The sequence below is a fragment of the Pelmatolapia mariae genome, linkage group LG8, assembly GCF_036321145.2.
Source record: "Pelmatolapia mariae isolate MD_Pm_ZW linkage group LG8, Pm_UMD_F_2, whole genome shotgun sequence".
NCBI lineage: Eukaryota > Metazoa > Chordata > Actinopteri > Cichliformes > Cichlidae > Pelmatolapia > Pelmatolapia mariae.
Window position 1 is genome coordinate 5,460,550 of NC_086234.1, and position 18,981 is coordinate 5,479,530.

An 18,981-nucleotide genomic window follows, 5' to 3' on the forward strand; every position below is an offset into this window, starting at 1 on the left:
GTTTCCAGGATGAGTCAGCTGTGCCGGGTGCTCGTCATCACACAGGATAGGTGGAGTATGGTCGTAGCTGGGTGGATAACATCGGTGTCGACAGAGCTGAGGCACCCCAGCTGCTTAGGCAACATGGGTGCGTCACAGAACGCCATTTGGGCGCTTGCACCCAGGAGTTGTGGGGAATTGGTTTGTGTGCTGCCAACTGAAAGTTATGGAAAACCCATCCTGTTGTTTCTGATGCTTTTAGGAGCCCTCAGTTCTTTTGAAAACACTTTTCCAACATGACGAGAAAGACAGCCCGCACAGAGCCCCGACATCAACCTCATCAAACTTCTTTGGACTGACTGGAACACCAACTGTGAGCTTTATCAGCCGACATCAGGGTTAGACCTCGCTAATGCCCCGGCGGCTGATAAGGGAGGAAAAATCCCTGCAGCATCTGGTGGAAAGACTGAAACCAGAAGAGCGGAGCAGCAGATTAACACCCGTGGTTTTTCAATAAGATATTGAACACAAATCTCTCTATGGGTTCAGGTGTGTATGCACAGATAGTCCCAGAGCCTGAGATGACGGCTTAAGCTGTCGGGTTTTGTTCAACCAACAGCGCCACCCTGAATATATTCTATCCAGTCTGATAGAAAGCATGAGAAAATCATTTTTACCTTTGCTTTTTCCATGTTTACTGGACGAATTAGGGAAGTAAATATGAAATTAAATATTCACTGAGAACTACTGGACTATTCATCAAAGATCACCCTAACTCTTATAAAAGACTTCTGACTATCTGTCTTGGTTAAGTGGACACCTTTTTCTAAATTCTCACCATCTCCCGTATCCACAGAGCCAAAAGATGTTCAGGTTAGTCAAGCATCAGCATTACGGAGGGCCTCAGGGGTCCAGCCCACCCAATAAAGACACCTCAGCTACAAGTTACAGCAATTCATGCAATCTGGTAATGAAAAACACCCATATTACTGAATTCAGAGCAGCTAATGTTTCTCGCAACTGTTGTCAAAACAAACCGCTGCGATGGTGTGCTGTCATCCTAAGGTGTCAAGTACTGTCACTGTGCCAGAGTCTGACCAAAACACAGAAGGGCCCTTTGGTAGCGTTCACTGACCCACCAACCACGACAATTATTGGACACAAAGAGCTATTGGAATATTTTTAAATGCTAAATACTCCACAATGCACCAGCGTTACGGTTTCCACACAAAGATGAATGTGGATGTCTTCATGGCTGTCCATTAGTTATCACCACTGCAGTATTCTCCTTAACGATAAGTATCACCACTCAAAGTCTCCACATCTGTACTGGTACAGGAGAAGAAGAAGTCAAACCCCGAAGCCAAGAAATCACAGAGTTTTTTTCCAAAGTGAAAAGTCTCATCTTTTCAAATATGTGAATCGCTGACCTCCTGTCTGTGTCATAAAAGAAACCAACACCATGATTGTACACTCTTGTTTTCAACTAGGGAGCGGCGCCAGCGGCAAAATGTGCCAGTTAAAGAAATTGAGGGCTGCATAACCCTTTCACACACACACACATTCATACAAGCACTTTTTTCTAAGTCTAAATGTGTGCTCACATTCCAATGACATTTGGTATCATTAACTTTAATTTTAACATGCGAGGTCATTGTTGTAAAGCAGTGTAAACAGAAATCAGGATCCCAATTCAGTTTTGATGCCTGAACTTAAATTCAGTTTCATTTGTATTGCACAAAATCACAACAACAGTCACCAAGAGGCACTTTATTTTGAAAGGTAAAGACCCTACATCGATACAGAGAACAGCCCAACAATCAGACCTCCTTCTATGATCAAGCACTTGGCAACAGTGGGAAGGAAAAACTCCCTTTTAACCGGTAGAACCCTCCTCAGGGAGGTGCAGCCATCTGCAGTAACTGGTTGAGGGATTACTAATGACTAATAATTAAATTCAAAGAGATGTATGAACATTTAGAGGGTGAAAAGAAACACAGCAAAGAGCCAAGACACGTCATCACTGCCTCACCCTGCGTGTCCTTACGCCCTCGCCGCACTCTACTGCTGAAGGACAGCTTATGCATTTTTGTGAGGCTCCGACAGATGTGACACAACAGCAGTATCTGACATTCTGGGAATGAGAACGGGCCTGCTATGAATAAAGAAAACACCACAGCAGCAGTGTCATCTGCAGTCTTCTCCTATCTGTCACCTCTCAGATATCTAATAAATATCCAAATGAAAACAGCAACTGTTCTCAGTCAAACCTCCCTGAAGGTAAAAAAGATGTAAAACCTCCTCCCTGCTAAGCTATTCGAATAACTAAGCTGGCATCTAAGCAGCATGCTGATTGATTTCCAAACTTTGTAAATAAGAAAAACAATTTTCTAAATGCCAGCTTGTGTTCAGCAGCAGAAGGAGCAGAGCTGAGGAGGTTGGGCATCTGTTTGTCGGCTCCTCGGTGGCTCAGCAACAACCCAGAGCAGCGTCTCCATCAACACACTCCAGTGATTTCAATAACGCTCCACTGGCAATGACATCTCCCCAAGTAACTCCGTCAAATTCACCCAAGTACCTGGCGTCTCAGAGGAGCATTGACAGACAGGACCAGAGAACGTGTCTGTGGTTCTTTTTTTTTAACTCATATTTGAACCTAAAATCTTCACTTTTTTCAGAATCGCAAGTAATTAAAACTGATACACGATCCAGTTCTGTGAGCTGGAGGAGAATATCTAATCAGCCGTCGTGTCAGACGAGGCTATTTTTGTCAACAGTCCCACCATATCATCTCCTCTCTCTCTATGCTAATTACCTTCAGGGCAGAACTGTCAAAGCAACATTTCAGAAGGTGCTGCGCTTTCACAAAGTAAAGTTTAGGCTAGAGGACTGAGGGGCTGCAAAGGATGTCAAACTAACAAGATGGTGAAGACAGAAAGAGACGGGGCAGGCATGGAAATGAGCACGAGAGACGAGCAGAGGAAAAATACAGTCAAGGGAGACCGGTAAGGAAAACCAGGAGGGCTGGGAATGCTTCTGTATCCTGACATTAACCACCTCTTTATTAATAAAGGTTTAGTTGTGTTGAAGTCAAAGCAAATTTTTCTAAAAATTAAATAATAAAATAATCCTGAAATAGTAATGTTTCAGTTTGAAGCATTTTTGCATTTCATGTGGAGAAATAAAGCATACTACTTAGAATACTGTCTATAAGTGACAGATGTAGCTTCCAGGTTTGAATGAATTTCAAGGCGGCTACATCCATCTTTTATATAGAGCTGGTATGTGGTAGCATCACAGTAAGATAACAGAACCATCCAAACACGCTCCCTGAGCCCCTGAGTTTAAAAAAATATATATATTAGATAACCAATTTTCCTTAACTTGGTTTTTATCCAAATGTAGATCAATTTTTAACTGAATTTTCAGAAAGCTGGAAAAAATAAATGTACATTAGGTTAAAGGTGCTGACAAACCCAGCTGTAAGAGTCTCACCTCATTCCCAAAACAAAAGAAAATCTGTGCATTTCCCAAACTGCTCCTTTAACTGTGTCCTGTTCCCTCTGCAGTGTCACAGCTGCTACTGTGTCTCATAAATTCGTAAGAACTGTGAAGGTAGCAGAACGGGTCAGTTTCCAACTGTTTGTAGGAACCCCTCATTAATAGACTTTCATCATGATCAGTGAGGAAGACTTGGACAGGTACATGAGCCCACACACACACAGATTTTTACGTATATGCGCACACACACAAATGAGCCCACACATGAGTGTGCACTGGTAGACAGAAATGCCTCTAATGATGCTCATAACAAACCTCTCCGAGTGCCAACACCTCAGAGGAGCCTGGAGAGATGCAGCACTTCACGCTGTAAACATAATGCCATCCATGTCAGTTCCTCTTTATGCCTTCAGCTCATAGCTACCATCAGCGCTAACATTAATTATTTCATTTTGCTTTCAGGTCAGCATATTTCCACTGTACACACTCTGCAAAGCAGCCTGAAAATGTAATTCTGTTCAAAATAAAGGGCGATCAATTATCAAATCCAGAGGATGATACAGCTCCATGTTTGACAAATGGGCTCATTAACTTTCAACTGGATGGTCTGGCATGCGAATGGGATGGGAGAGAGGCATTAGCATAATTTATGTTCAGCTCTATGGAGACATTTGTACAAACCCAACATACACATGCAAGATAGGAACGCTCTATTTGCACAACAACAAAACACAAACTGTAAAACACATTTTAGAAAGTGGCCAATAAAACACGGAAGTGTGCACAGCTGGATTTAGCAGCCACGAGGAATCCTGCAGCCGCTTACAGACACATGGAAGTCCAAATAGACAAATAATCAATTGTTGGGGCTTCACTGAGCTCCTCACAAGTTTCCCAGAGATTGCAAAATAGATCTGACAAGATTCTGTATATTAAGAAACGCAGGGTGACAGCAAAAAACAACAAAAACAAGAAGCAAGCCTTTCATTGGCTGATGGCAAAAACATGAACAGAGCACAAAAAATTCCAAAACAACTCACAGAGCAAAGGTTTCAATTAAGAAAATTGCCTTAATGCAGCTGTTTTGCTGATTTCGGCGCTATATAAATACAATTTTTAACTGAATAGCAAAATTCTGGAGAACAGACCAACTGTTTGAGGAGAAATGAAACAAAGATGATGGCGGGATGAAGAAATGATACAAAAGCAACAAAAAATAATTACTGAAAATGAAAAAGGACAGCAACGCAAAGACACATAGAAAACAAAGGTATCCAAGGACACGTGGTCCACCGGTTTATTTGCAGGAACAATGTGCTGTATATATACATATTTATATCTTATACCTGCATCTACCTGCAACAAGTGCACAGGTATACATGCTGAAAATGTCATGTACAAAAAAACCCAACCAAGACACTGAGTGAGCCGAAAAACGAATATTTTCTAAGAAAAATCGAGACATTGTCACGTGATTATCTTCTGATCTTCATTTTCTAGAAGCTAATAATAGCTGCATTCATTCCCACCTCATTTATACACATTTATTTCATAAATGCATTTGTTGTGTGTTGCACTGAATTACTATGCAACTATGAAACAGCCTCGTGTGTGTTAACACCACAGGGTGATAGCAGTATTTGCTGAAGCACACTTCATTACAGTCACAGCGTGCTGTCTTTAACAGACTCTGCTCATGTGCTGATCATAATTATTGATAGCTTGGTATAATAAGTAGCCTGGTTTGCAGTTGCACTGTTGTCTGCATCACTGTTTAGCTTTCTCAAGGTGTGACAACAACAAAAGTGGCCAGTAGGTGTCCCTGTGGAGAAAACACCCAGGTCACATGACCATGGCTAACTGAAGTTTAGCAAGTGAAACAATCATGTTAAAACCAGATCAGTTAAAATTAGTTTTGGTTATATAATGCCGAAACAGAACAACATTAAGGTTTGTTTTGCTTGTGCAATACTTGTCTGTGTAATAGCATTATCAAAGTATGATGACAGCAAGAGTGGCCAGTAGGTGTCACTGTGGAGACGGCCGTCAGATTGTTTTGAAACCTCGATAAAATTCAAACGTTTCAGATTTTCACAAAGATGCTGAGGCACTAACAAGTGACTCAAACCACCTGATGTAACAGCATGAGGAGGGAACAGGGTGTGTTTCTATTTTATATTCTGTTCTATTTTATTGTAACTTCCCCTCATTCAGTTTATAATGGTTTGATCCACTCGTATATCGATTGCTCTGATTTGGTTTGGTCAGTTTTTGAAGTATGGAAGCTTGTTTCTCCCACTTGGGAAGAATGTTTTTTACCATCAACAGGTGAAAATTTCAGGTTAGAGATCTCAAAAAGTTGACCTGGTGATGATTCAATTATGGTTCAGGCTTTACAGTGTTAAATAGAAATTTTGAGATAATAGCCCAAAACATTTTGACTTATGGAAGGCAGAAGATTTTTTTTTGGTTTCGGCTTTTTAAGTAGTATTTTTTTATTTGCAGGCTCATTTGTTCCTTAGAAATATCCCGTTTTTGAATTGCTCTGTACCTGTAGTAACATTACACCTGAACCTGTGTTACAACCTCATAAATATTTTGATTATGGCTTTGTCTGCAATCGTTAATATAAAAGATTTACTTTCACAGTGATGACAGTGCAGAGATCTAAAACAGACGGGAGTATCAGAGGACAGCACACAGATGAAGGGAGAAGAAAATGACTCGCTTCTTTGATGAATCTCAGCGTCAGGCTGTTCAGCTTCTTGCTCCGACAGATCAAACCGTGTCACGGGCAGCAGCAGAGGTCTGCGAGCCCGTCAGCATCACCACGGGGCGGCACATCGCGCCATCCTCCCTCCTGCCGTCGAATAAAACCTAACAAGCGTGGCCGGGTACTTTCTCAGGTTTCATCAAAGGGAGAACAACAAAGCACAGACATCAACAGCGTGCATGCAGTCCACAGAGAACAACAAGAATCACTGGTCACACAGGTTCAGCCATCAATCACAAACTCACTATTGTGTCCTGCAGCTCAGAATATGACAGGGAAAATAACAATGCATGAAATGAATAACCAAAATAATAAAGGCATTAAGGGCATGTCTGTTTTTTTATTTTGGGTTTTTGGGGGTTTTTCGTGCTGTGAAAGAAATATAATTTACCTGGGCTGACAGGAGGTGATGGTTTGGGGACAAAAAAATAAATAAAATGGAACAAATACAAACAGCAGTTTCTGAGGTTTGGTGACCTGAAGCCTGAACATTACACAGTGACCAAAGGAAACAATTTCCCTGCCTGTCGATGAAGATTACGAATCCATTTTTCCACACGTCTTTAACAGATTTTTTGCGGTTTTAGTCTTATCTCGCCGTGACATTCTTCAGCCTCCTCTGCAACGCCTCAACTGAATATATTTCTTTTTCTGAATACTAGAGGGACAAATGTTTTTACAGAGTCATTTTGTTTCTGTCCGCAAACCCCACAAGGCAAATAACCAGTCGGATTCATTTATCACCGACACAAAAATGTGAATGAGTAGATGAGTTAAAAATACTCTGCAGAAGAAGTGACGGCGCCAAAAGAGGATTAAGCCCGTCGCCTTCCTGCCATAACCTCGCTGTGCTCACAGAGAGTCACACATTTTCATTCAGGCACACAGTTTACGCAGCATTACGCAGGATTAATGGCGCAGACTGACTGTTTTAGAGATGATTTTAACTGTGTCTGAACCTCTCTTGACCTATATCCTTAACTGGAGCAATGCAGCAATGTCATCCTGGAGGGAGATGCTTCATTAGTTCGAGGATGCCCGTGTGCCTGTTTCCTGTGGTTTTTTTGGAAGCTGCAAATGCTACTCTAATGCCGAAGACGAGCAGAAAGGAAAAAGATAAACTACATATTCCATACATAAGCTTAAATTGCACTACAAAGCAGATACATACTTAAATAAAATGCAAAGATATATGAATAATACATACGAAACACATTAGCCAAGCTTGTGAGAGGCTCACTGTATTGTGAAGTAAGTCTACAGACACAAAATTGGCAAATAAACATGTTAGAAGTGAATTAATACTAATAAATAATACATGGTATGAGCTTAATCTTTCCCTTGGTTGCTTATGTTGCTCCTTACTGAACTGTAAAGGATGAAAAATTAAATTCAAATGCTTTACGGGGTAAAATATGCATTCATATCCAGACTGAGTACAAACACAAATGAGTGTGCTATGTGTAAACAAAGTCTGGGATCAGATTTCCAGTAAAATGTTAACATAGAGAGACAAGGCACTTTCACTTCTGTTTACATGAAGCGGGAAAAACTGAGCTTAGGATTATAGACTCTGCACAAAAGATGGAAGCAGAGAAGTCATTGTGGCAGGGGCTTAAACCTGCATTTTTTCTGATGGCCAGCAGGGGGAGAAAACTGCTCTCCACTCCCTATTGCCTGAGTAAACCCAAAGCAGACACATTGGAGTTTAATCTGGGTTACTGATGGCTTTCTCAGGCAAAAGTTAAGGTCAAATTTGGCCCAAAGAAACCACAAACATGGGTCAGATTTGGGCCAAACAATTATTTTGTGGGAAAACCTTCCAGCTGACGTCTCAGTCGCTTCAAGTCCCACTGCGTACAAAATGTTTGCTTTATAAATGATGGTCACTACTGCAGCTAAATGAAGATTAAAGCAGAGAATGCAAGCCTACCGTGTAACTAACACTACCCTCAGTTTCACAGTGACATGCAGCCCTGCTCATGACACCAAGAAAAGCTTGTAGCCTCAAAGTAGCAGTTTTCACTTACTCAGAAGCAAACATCTTTTCTAATTGGAGGCTTATCTGTCATTTGTTGTGTCTGTACTGCAGGAACTGGGGCCTGTTGCAGTTCTCACAAATCTGTATTCGGGGTGTTAAGCAGCTCCTGCTATTGAGTAGGTCATAATAGCGTCTTGGGTGAACTATGATTGTTCAAACACACTTGACGCAGCACAAGCAAAAAAGCCACCTTCAAAAAATATTAGTGTAAGATTAAGCAAGAGCTCTTTACGTTACGTTATTGAGCCTCTATGCAGCAGAGTAAATACACAACACAATGCAAAAATCTTTGCTAGCTATTCTGCTCAACTTGCTAAACATTCACAACGAAGAGAGAGTTATGGCGCTGACTGCATCTCTCCACCAAGGATGAAAAGTCCCTCCACACCACTAAGTATTTTCATGCATCCACAAAGACATCTGAATCCAAATCAGCCTGTGATTTTTTCATGTCAAGAAAATGTCTCCCAATTTCTACATCATTTCAGTGTAATATTTGTCAAAATGGGATTAGAAATGTCCAGATTTTTAGCATTTATTGTGATAGAGCAGTGGAGAATAAACAGGAAAGCTAAACAAAAAACAAGCAGGAGCGACATGATAAATGACCTCAGTGCAGATTCTGACCCGGGTCGCTGCATTGACCTTATGGGATATGTGACAGTTGATCTACTCAGTAAACTAAACTGGCACCACAACACCAGACCAGAACTGACCAGCGTAATCTTCATCAACAGACAAAAAACAAACAAACGGATAAATACAACCAATGAAATGAATTACCAACCTCTCGCTGGCTATGATTGCGCTTCAGATTTCTTATGCAGCATTCCATTTGAAGTCGGGGATTGGAATTTCCAAAGTTGGAGCTGCCCAACCAACCCCGATTTAACAATCCCAGGTGGCGGCAGATAAAACTGAGAAACTAAATAAGCCGTATGCAGCGCACTGACCAGGCTCTATCCATGAACGTGCTGCAAAAAAACAAGCACTGCTCTGTATTTCTGGCGATGCATTGATGGCTCTACCTTACTAATTAGCAAAAAAAAAAAAAAAAAATGCAACTTTACTACTGGAGTGCACTTAACTTGGGAGTGACATCACTCCCAGCTCCATTGGAACGCAGTATTATCAGCAATGCCAATGCAAACAGAAAACAAAGCTTTGAATTATTTATTACCTCTGCAGTTTGTACTCACCCCCAGGTGGTCCCCAGAACTTCTAAAAACAGCTTAACTGCTGTTGTATATTGATTGTTGAATACTGAATTGTTTCAAATGGAGTTAAACTGAATATTAAAGGATCTGGAAAGCAGTATTGGTCATACTTTCCCTTCCTAACTGTCTTTTTACTTTCTCTTAGGTAGTTTTGGAAGCTCACTACCTGGTTATGAATGCTAACAAGATGTTATTTAGACCCTCAAGCAGCATGTGCTTGAAAAAAGCTGGCCTCAAATCTGCAATTTCACAGCTGAAGAATGTAAAAAATAACTTGTCAACATTAGTGCACGTTTAGGGGATTTTAGAAGCACTAATTGTGAAATGATAATTATGAAGCGGACAAATTGTCCGTGTAGTTTATGGTCACTGAGGTCAGCAGCAGCTGATGTCTGCAGCCGTCAACACAAACCGGGTGATGCAGGCTGCCAAGGTCAAGGAGAAGATCTCAGCAATTACCTGTGTGGCCAGCCGTCGGGCAGCGTGTTGAGTCTCTACCCTCTAAATATGACTAATTGCCCCTGCTGTTCTGCTTCTTATGATACAGGTTAGAACTCATTACCAGAATGTTCCGCCTCACTGGGCTCTAGAGAAGAAGAAGAAGGGAAATAAACAAGCATCTAACCTACCACACAGGCCTTTTTGTGTCTGCATACTTACCAATAACTGTTTGGTTTTATTTGGTGAAGTGCATTAAAGCTTTTGTCCCCTCAGGCCCAAGTAGGGCATAATTCTCGTAATTTTTTCGTAATGGGAAAATGTCCTCCGGGGATTTCTGATACCTCTACCAAGCTCACTTTGCTTGGCATTAGCTGCAGTAATACCTTTTTCATTGATTTGTATCAGCGCCTCTGCCTGCACTCTGTGTGTAGCCGAGTAAGATGCTGCATAAAAAAGTTTTAGCCTCTAAAAGTAAATTGAGGATGCTCATAACAATTTGCCTTAAACCGGCTGCAGCTTAGTGCAGTTTTTCAAGGCACGTAGCACTTGGTCCCAGCATCTAGGGGAACTTTTTGCAAGTTTATAGGGATTTAGGTTTTTCTTCATGAAATCATTTATGATCAGGTGGTTTGGGGCAGGTTTCAGATCTCTGGTGTCTTCTGTCACTTTAGGGAACCTCAGACTCACTGCATGATGCTAAGCTGAGGATTCTGGTTTTAGACAACTTTCAGGCTCTACTGGTTTTGGACTGGATAAGGACCTGGGTTGAAGACTGATTTTGAACTTTGGACTTGCTTTAAATTTGTTTTTGAGGTTAATCTCGGTCATCATTGGTGGCTGGTTTGGACCTGTTTTGGTTTTTGGTTCATTTTGGACTTGGTTTTAGACAATCTCTTCACGTAACCCCGTAATATTCAGATCTGGTTTCTGTGGAGAAAAACTCATCTGCTGGGGGACTGTATATTTTGGTACTCTGCACTGCTAGAGAAGAAATTTAGGATGATGAGACGACTGTATTACTGTATAATCTGAAGTACTAATCTACAGTAAAAGTTTTGCATGCCATGAAACCTTGTCTGCGTGCCAGCACTGTCAGTTAGTGCTGTCAGCCAAGCAAAACAAACAGGTTTTACAGTACTTACATCACCTCAGCAGTGTACACCATAATGCTTTATAATAAACCTGGTGGAGCTGCAGTTAACGACAGGCTACAAATCACCCCACGTCCTTATTAGACAGGTCCTGTTTGCATATACGACAGTGTTTCTGTTGTAAGGTTATGTAATAATTTTAATGGGTTAAACAACACGTCAGAACACAAGACAAACTGCCAAGGGTGCAGTATTGACATATGACATTTATTTTCAGTTCAGCTATGGGTGTGGTGGGAAAAGAGAAGCAGAGACAAAGTCTTCACAACACCTATTTAGAGAAAAGCTTTAGCTACACCTATCTTAACCGGAATTTAAATATGATTCCTTCCTCTCTAGGCTTGGCCCGAAGGCTTAAAGAGGCTACGACACCCGTGTCCTCCTACATGGATCAAATAGCACTTTACACTTGATTGAAAACATGCTCAATATGCTTCCTCAAACAATGAAAGCTAAAATGAACTATATACTTTCAGCAAGACTCAATCTTGACTGAGAGATTAACAAACTCCAGAGTTATCTGCAGCATCAGGCCTGGCAGGAAGAAAACAGATGCACTGATAACAAATAAATCACATAAACCTAAACACATTAATCCTAAGTATTTTCACATTTGCATACTATCTGATGCAAATTTGTGCAGTCAGGATTTACTAAGGATTAATCACTTCTGCATTCTTCCACTGTGTTTGAATGGTGAGGCACTTCCAGGATTAAAAAAAAAAAAAAAAGCTCTTCCTGAAGCTTGACACCAAACACTGAAAAGTAATTTAGACAATAGGGACCTACCCTGGGATTTCACCATGAATTGGATATATAGGTGAAAAAGGTGGAGTTACATGTTATAAGCTTTTGCACAAAAAGGCCAACCTGCCCCACCTCAACAAGGACAAAAAATAGAAATGGAGCAAACACTTGAACTCTGAAAGACTCAAATGTTGTTTGAGATATTAATCAAAGACGAAACAGCAAGAAAATTTCCCAATTTCTAATGATTTCTCCCGTTCTTAACTGAAATATGCAATTTAAAAGCAATAATTAGCCAAAGAAATCCAATACAGTTAGTGAAAATATTCTATTTTACACACCTGTTACAGACACTTGTAAAGTAACATACACAAAAGGTTTTACAATCATGTATTAACTTAGTTACCGAGTTGTATTAGTATTGGAGTTCCTCAGGGCTCAATATTTGGTCCTTTTTTTTTTTCTTTTTTTTTTAGCATCCATATGTTTCATTAGACCAAGCTATGTAAAACAGTTAAATGAACAATGATTAGGGTGACAGTGACTACAATCCCTCAGGTTCTGTTTCCAATCTTTATGGTAAGCTAAATTACCTGTTTTTGTTTTATCAACTGTTTTGGAACCATTATATTATATTCAGGAACTTTTCAAGATGCCAAATCTTTCTTAACTTGTGCAAACACAGATGATGAACTCTATTTCAGGATACAAAACAACATAATGCAAGACTGAAGAAATTGTAAGGTGAATTCTTGCCTTGTCTGACCACTAAAGACCAATCCAGGCACCAGAGATAAACTACAAGAAACAAACATGTGAGGAAACTGTGGTGTGACTACATTCAGAAATGCCTAAAAAATTAGAACAGATCAAATCATCTGTTGGTCCAGCTATGGCACCACTGGGGCAAATGGGCTGTGTGGGTAGGTAGAGCAACTTGGTGAGATTTTGTGAGGCAGCACTGGTTGCCATTGTGACAATATTGTGTAGTCCGAATGACTCACTGGGAATTCCCATCTCGAATTCTTCCTACTCAGCCCATCTATCCTAGAACTTCTTTCGAAGCTCAACAGACACAGCTGCAGTTTTAAAAATATAACTGTAAAATGTTGGGATAAAATACTCAAACGATTAACATCACTGCAAACCCCACCCCAAAACTTCCTGCACTTTTATATAATATTACTACGCCCTAGGCAGGGACTTGGACCCGGTTACAGCAGGGTTTTAAGACAGGTCTTTGAATGCCTCGTCAAACATTAAAAAAAAACAAAAAAACAAAAACATATTTCACCAGTTAACATCCCACAGATCACCCGCTATGCCACACTAATTTGATTAAAAGACGCCTTGAGCATCTTCATAGAGGCTGTATGTTGACTCCCCTCCAGCAGCAGGATGCCTTGAAGCTGCCCTCTGCTTTGATTTCATTGGTCAGTGGGCAGTAGCCCAGCTTCTTGGGTACCATGTCAGTTCCCTGCTCGTCTGCGTGCGGGTACGCTCCTCCCTGCTGAGCTCAATCAATCACACCCCGTTCAAGCTGCAAGTGTGACCTACACTGACACTGACAGCTAATGCTTTGTGCAAATCAAACCAGCTGAGCAGCAAAAGCCCGACGCGTGAATGACTGAATACTGTACACACATACACACACACAACCGACGAATTCCTGCTTTGGCCGCTTGACCCAGAGCCAATTAAAGCGGGACGCATGCAGCTCGGTGTGGCCAATCTAACGCGCCGTTTCACGCTTACCTGCCCACTGTTTGGTTGGCGAGCTGTCTCATTCGGTTGAACTGCTTCTTCATCTTGTGTTTTTCTGCGTTACCACCGAGCGGTAGAGCCACTCCACATATCTCATTGATGGGATAAAGTCAGATGTCCGCGCTGGTCTACAGCAGGCGAGGAGGCTTTAAACATCCACGGCGTGCATCGCGGTGGGAAACACACGGGAGACAGTCGGCGCGTTAATTCCTCCTCATTTTGCTGATGAGGACTGCGCGTCTCTGTATCCGCTCCGCTCCGCCGCTCCGGAGATGCTGGACCAATTTCTCTCTCCCCCTCTCTCTCTCGGCCGTGACAGCTCGACGTTTCCAACCAGTGCATCCTGGGAAATGTAGTTTACCTACATTCCTCCTACTGGAGAGCGTCATAGTCGTGCTAAGCCATCACATTTATATTCCTGTTTCAGGAAATGTCCTTGCACTGTGAAAAGGGGACAACAGGTACTTAATTTTTGCCTATAACTAAAATTCTTCATATTAAATTAAAAATGTTCTACCTAAAACTTCTCCTCAACAGCCTTGATTGAAACAATGTTTTCCCTTCATATCATATATACACTCACCTGATACACGTGCTCCTTTTTACAAATATCCAATCAGCCAATCACATGGCAGCAAACTCAGTGCCTTGTTGAGAAGACTTGCTGAAATTCAAACCGAGCTGTTGGTGCCAGGCCTGAGTATTCCAGAACTGGTGTTCTACTGGGAGTTTCCCACACAACCATCTCTAGGGTTTACAGAGAAAGGTTCAAAAGAAGGAAAATATCAGGCGAGCTAATACAACAACATGACCATCATAACCACTCATTACAATCGAAGCATGCAGAAGAGCATCTCTGAACGCACAACACGTTGAACCTTGAAGTAGATGGGCTACAACAGCAGAAGACGACACCAGGTGCCACTCCTGCCAGCTAAAACCCAGAACATTTCAATTTCGTTTTAACTGTGAGCACTTTTTCATTTTTTCAGCAGTGGTGGTTTGAGGGGAACATGTGTATAAGTAATCCTCACGAGGCAAAACTTCAGGCTTCAGTCTTTAAATGCTCATTTTTTGTCTAGCTTAGGCTTTGTATCATGTTAGAGAGAGCAGTTATCACTAACATGACGATCCCAGGGATCCAGCACCAGCTCTGAACTCAGAAGCCCCACCCACCTGCTATTCAAACCTTCTGTTTGTGATGGACAGCCAATCAACGCAAAGAGTGCATGGTGCAGGGTGAATGTGTCAAAACAGTAAAATAGCAGCGTCAAAATGTGCCATTAAAATATTCTAAAAAAAATTACAAACTTAATTTTTAAAATATTTGGGAGGAAAGGTAGCAACAATCTTATGTTGAAAGAAACAGTTAAAAACAGAATTTATGTGCTCATCAAAAGTAAAAGTGCTCTCTGAGATCACTTAGGTTCTTGCAAAGTTTGTTGTATAGATAATTACAAGGCTGTACGATGGAGGTCAGGGATTATAAACAATATTTAATAGAAGATTTGATAGATATTTACCTGTGTGGTTCTGATTTGGTTCTGATGGGAGGCTTAGGGAAAGGCATGACCTCAGAGATATGTGTGAGTGAAAGAAAGACAATAAGAGATAAAACTATCAGTTGTAGCAGCTCTGGGGAGCTCATTAATGTTTTAGTTTCAGCATTTGATGTGTTCAAATCAAGATAAGACTTAAATAAGGATGTTTTTGAGAGTTCTGTAAGCATACATTTTCCCACTCTTTATGTGGAAATGATCTCATCTCTGCCTTTGCTGTGTGTCTGTGAACAATAATACATCAAATGTTTTTATTTCTACAGTCACAGTTTCTGTGCAAGTATCAGGAATGGACAACTTTACTAAAGGTTCAAGGGACAAAGATAATGTTAATGTTGGATAGTTCATTGACTGAGTGTTTTTCAAGCCTGACACACACTGATAAAAGCAGGGATGACAAAAATATGGCTTGGGGGACAGAAAGGAGTTGCCAAAGGGTCCAATCAGACTCATGGGAGGACTTTACAGAGTGCAATGAGTTCCAGAGGACTGATGAATAAGTAATCCCAGAGCCAGATCCCAGGCTTCAGACTGCTCTAAGCACTAGACATCTTTTTCTACTCTTGTGGTTCTCAAACTTTTGTCTGAGTCTGAGAAAAAATAATTTCTTGAAAACAAAAGTCATATCTATTCAGCTTAGCTTCATCTCATGGACCCGTGTCCATGTTCCACCTGTAAGTTTCTCCACACACCAAAATTAGAGATCCACTGGCTTAAAGGAAGGAGGCAAAAGGCTTATTTTAAGTTACATCGTGCTCTTAAATAAGATCTGTTAATCATGCGGAGTTACTTTAGCAGAGCAGTCAGAAATGAGCATAATAGGACACCCTTAAAGACATACAATGCTAAATTGGGTTCATTCTAAGGTGTAATATCAGAGCCACTTATTTCTTATCTGGTAAATGGCCTGTATTTGTATAGCACTTTACTAGTCCCTAAGGACCCCAAAGCACTTTACACATTCAGTCATCCACCCATTCACACACAGGTGACGGCAAGCTACATTGTAGCCACAGCTGCCCTGTGGCGCACTGACAGAGGCGAGGCTGCTGGACACTGGCGCCACCGGGCCCTCTGACAACTACCAGTAGGCAACTGGTGAAGTGTCTTACCCAAGGACACAACGACCGAGACTGTCCAAGCCGGGGCTCGAACCGGCAACCTTCCGATTACAAGACGAACTGCCAACTCTTGAGCTCCAGCAGATTTCAGGCACCATATCACAGGTATTCAGAAGAGTGCAGTCTTACATATACCTCAGATGCTGTGCAGAACCTTCAAACTGCCAGAGGGTCCTACAGTACCTTAGCCCAGTTCTTCTCAACCACCAATGGTGGTGTCTCCTAACGGTACATATGCAGCACAGATGTTCTATCCCAGTCACTCATTTGTGCCTGTCTGTGTACGCCAGAGGCGGGCAACTCCAGGCCTCAAGGGTCGGTGTCCTGAAGGTTATAGATATCACCCTGCATCAACACACCTGAATCAAATGATTAGTTCATTACCAGGCCTCTGGAGAACTTCAAGACATGTTGAGAAGGTAATTTAGCCATTTAAATCAGCTGTGTTGGATCAAGGACACATCTAAAATCTGCAGGACACCAGCCCTTGAGACCTGGAGTTGCCCACCCCTGGTGTACGCTGTCCAATAGTCTAGAGGGCACCTTTGGACCCCCTGCAACTTTGGTCCTGTCAGCCACCTCTGGTCTCTTCCATCATTATGTCCATACTGCTCACCATTGTTCCCAGTGTGCTGTAACCTCTGGATCTCCAGCTTCAACAGTAACCATCTTCTGCTGATGTTATTGCACTGAGCTGCCAGGTCCTTCTAGCTCATTGTGGATGTTGGTTTTCTACTGATCCCACATGTGCTGCACATAACCTTTTTTATTGTGTCAGCTGGCATAGTAGCATTCCACCAATTCCATATTTTCAGTCCTTCTCCATGTTTGCATTGTTCCAATAGGCAATGATATTTAAAGGTGAGCTTGAGACGCTGGACTAAAGCTTTCCTGTATGAGTAACATTTGGTTACTCCTAGGTTAGGAGATTGTGCCACCCTGTGGACAACCAGCAGTCATGCAGCTCAAAGAACCAGCTGCTGCAGGTTATTTTACTCATTCAACTTAACAACCATATCTTAACAATGCATCTGCATGATAACAGTTGGTTTATTGATATAGCAATGTTTACTTTTACGAGTTGTTTTAAGATTTTATGATAAATTAATGTGAAAGCAGTGCTCTACAATTTGACTTAACATAAACAAGTTTCATTGTTGGGGCGGAGGTCAAGTTAAGGCAATCATTTATGCTCTTTTAAAAATCAAGCAGAATTTCTTCCTGATTATTCTTTTGATTACTGAGATTTCATTACTCTGTTCATCAAATCATGAGTCAGTCACTCACTTTCTGCTTCAAGGTTCCTACAGATGCCGCCCTCGTCCTGATCAGTGCACAGCTATGAGCCTGTCCTTCTCCCACAGGGATCTTTGTTCTTGAAGGTTTCTTTGGCATTGGGTGTCGTAGAATTTTGTAACTAAAGTCTGCAACACGGAAAGAGCTGTGATCAAGCTATTTATTACTGTGCGCAGGAGAGCCAACACACATCAAACTTCACAGTTCACAGTCATGCCATCTCTGCCCTTGGGATGTCTCAGCTCCTCTTTTATACCCCCCACACACAACTCTGTGTATCTTTTAGTTACAACAGGTTTCTGTCCCACGGGCTGTGGCTGGACAGAGGACAACTCCCACTATCTTTTCCCAGGAAGCTCCTGGCACTGGCCATGAGTTTCATCCTTCTGAGCAAAACAGTTAGCAGATAACATAGTGAAACATCGTTAAGCAAAGCTAAGCAGTTTTCACAAGGTCACGCTGACATATACACATACTTCATCTGAGCATACAAAGGTTATACAAAATCATACAGTGAAGTTCTAACCACCTAACTCTACACATGAGGATAAACTAGAATTTTTCCATAACATTGGGCCAGTTCTGCCTGGAGTTTGGTAGTTTCCTCTTAGCGCTAAGAAGTTCTCAGTATTCTTTTTCTTTTCTCTTTAAATGCTGAGAGCTGTTTTTAGTTCATCCAATTTTTGGGAAACATTTGTGTGCAACTTCCCCATTCTTATAAACTTCTACTTAAAGAAATACACTTGCTTTTTCTGCCTCATCTCTTTGAGTTTTACGCAGTCCTTTTCCACTGCTCTATCTCCATGACTAAGGCAGCATGCTTTTCCTCTAGGGCTGTTATCTGTTCTGCCTCATTGCCCAATGTCTGACTGAATTCAAAGTTCTCAGAAACATCCTGTAAAATTCACTGCTCGTGTTTACAGGCTCTAAAGCAGCCTGTGGTTCTTTCACTGTGGTGTCACTCAGCTCAGGGTGAAGAGGTGGACCAGTTTGGAGAATGTGTGGTGTTTCTGCAGGCAGTGGGCTTCAGTGTTGGTGCCACAGGCTGTGTAGATATTTCCAGCAGTTAGTTTAAGAACCGCTGCAGACTCCTGGAGGATCACTGTATACTGTGGTCATGGAGCTGCAGCAGACTCCAGTTTTGATGCTCTTGCAGGCTGTTCCATAATTTCAGTTCTTGATTTTCAGCAGATATTAGAGCTGTTTGTTTGAACTCCTCACTTTCAGCAGGGATCAGGTGTTTCAAACGTCTTTCGGGATTTGTAAAGCAGACCTTTCTTGTTCTAGTGCAGTTACCTTCACATAATTTGGATCTGAATGAAAGCACTCTTCAAATTCAGAGGCTGCAGTTTTCACACCAACTCAGGAGACAGCAGATTTTACAGGGTTTT

At 41.6% G+C, this 18,981-nt stretch overlaps 1 protein-coding gene across 3 annotated transcripts in view; it reads right to left on the bottom strand.

Annotated features, from left to right (window-relative positions):
- LOC134633642 (rho GTPase-activating protein 44-like) overlaps window positions 1–13,880 on the bottom strand; it is a 94,397-nt gene extending 80,517 nt beyond the window's left edge. For all 3 annotated transcript variants that reach the window (XM_063482562.2, XM_063482563.2, XM_063482561.2), the window contains exon 1: window positions 13,606–13,880. In XM_063482562.2, coding sequence (XP_063338632.1) covers window positions 13,606–13,658 — 53 coding nt within the window. In that variant the 5' untranslated portion in view covers window positions 13,659–13,880. The remainder of the gene's footprint in view (window positions 1–13,605) is intronic.
- Window positions 13,881–18,981: the final 5,101 nt, after the last annotated feature.